The 1,563-nt window shown below is 67.8% G+C and overlaps 1 protein-coding gene across 1 annotated transcript; it reads right to left on the reverse strand.

The window, feature by feature from the left end:
• Window positions 1-98: 98 nt before the first annotated feature.
• LOC112124277 (host cell factor 1-like) lies at window positions 99-1,251 on the reverse strand (the record flags this gene model as incomplete). The annotated part of the gene is made up of 3 exons (XM_026661971.1): window positions 99-307; window positions 544-704; window positions 1,103-1,251. Coding segments are annotated over 3 exons (519 nt in total), but the record flags the coding sequence as incomplete, so codon positions are not given.
• Between the last annotated feature and the right edge of the window lie 312 nt (window positions 1,252-1,563).

The raw sequence follows: 1,563 nt of genomic DNA on the forward strand, positions 1-1,563 counted from the left end.
CCCCCCCACGGAGCCAGCAGAGAGACCGGCCCAACCCCAGGAGAAGACCCAGGCGTCCTGACTCCCCCGAGAGAACCCAGGCGTCCTGGCAGCCATACCGATGTCCAGCGTCCAGAGGTCGCCGAGGCGGCAGCCGCTCATGCCCCCGTAGATGACGAGCTTGGATTTCTTGTTGTCCCTCTCGGTGTACACCACGGCAGTGTGGGACTCGCGGGGTGGGGGCAGCACCCCGTACGTGATGGGGATGTCCCAGGCCACCACGCCGGAGCCCGGGCGCAGCTCCAGGATGTACAGGTCATTCAGGTACCTGCGGGGGGACGCGGGCTCATCGGGGGGGGGGGCACAAGTCCCCCCATCCCCAGGGATCCAGGACAGAGCGGTGACCTGCACTTCCACATCTCACAGCTAGGGGGCAGCCTCTCCCCACAGCCCAGCACAGAACCCAGGAGTCCTGGCTGGAGGTGGGCACTCTAACCCACCTGACACCTCCCCACCCCCACCCCCGAGCTGGGAGAGAACCCAGGCATCCTAGCGATCGCTCACCTGGGAATGTTGTTCTTGGGGTCCTCGCTGTCGTTTGCCAGCCCCCCAAACAGGTAGCACTTGTTGCCCACAAGCGAGAAGCTGTGGCCCAGGCGGGGGCAGGGGGGCGGCCCGTTCTTGGGGGTCTTGGCCTTGAGTCTCTTCCACTCCCAGCGGCTGGCCTACAAGGGGGGGTCCCAGCGACGGGGGAGGGGGGTGTCATTGCAATGCAGCCCCACTGCCCCCCACTCCTGCACACCCCACCCAGCCCTCGCTCCCCTCCCAGAGCTGGGAGAGAACCCAGGCATCCGGGCTCCCAGCCCACCCTGCTCTACCCCACCAGCCCCTGCTCCCCTCCCAGAGCCGGAGAGAGAACCCCGGAGTCCTGGCTCCCAGCCCCCCCGCTCTAACCACCAGCCCCCACTCCCCTCCCAGAGCCAGGAGAGAACCCAGGAGTCCTGGCTCCCACCCCCACTGCTCTACCCCACCAGCCCTCACTCCCCTTCCAGAGCCGGGGAGAGAACCCCGGCGTCCTGGCTCCCAGTTCCCCCATGACAGACCCCCAGCGTCCGGGCCCTACCTGCAACTCGTACAGGTCGCTGCTGTACTTGCCGTACTCCACCATGCCCCCAAAGACCAGCAGCCGGGTGCCGTCGCACACGAAGCCGTAGGCGGCGCAGCCGGGAGGGATGTCGCCCCGCACAGCCGGGATGAACCACTGGTTGGTGGCTGAAGGGGGGAAGTGGGGCATGAGTGGCGGCAGCAGGGCTGGACGGAAAGTCCAGCCTGCAAGTTGCCCCCGTCGACCAAGGTTGCCCTCTTCCCCCTCCACAGCCCCCCCGTGAGCAGCCCCACAAGTTGCAGAACAAATACCTCCACCTGAACCCAGGCGTTCGGGAATGGGGGCAGGGCAGAGCTCCGAGCAGGGAGGGTCGAACCCATGCGTCCGGGAATGGGGGCAGGGCAGAGCTCCGAGCATGGAGGGTCGAACCCAGGCGTCCGGGAATGGGGGGGGGGCGCAGAGCTCCGAGCAGGGAGGGG

The sequence above is a fragment of the Terrapene carolina genome, unplaced genomic scaffold (genome assembly GCF_002925995.2).
Source record: "Terrapene carolina triunguis isolate 2854851 unplaced genomic scaffold, T_m_triunguis-2.0 Scaffold20629, whole genome shotgun sequence".
NCBI lineage: Eukaryota > Metazoa > Chordata > Testudines > Emydidae > Terrapene > Terrapene triunguis.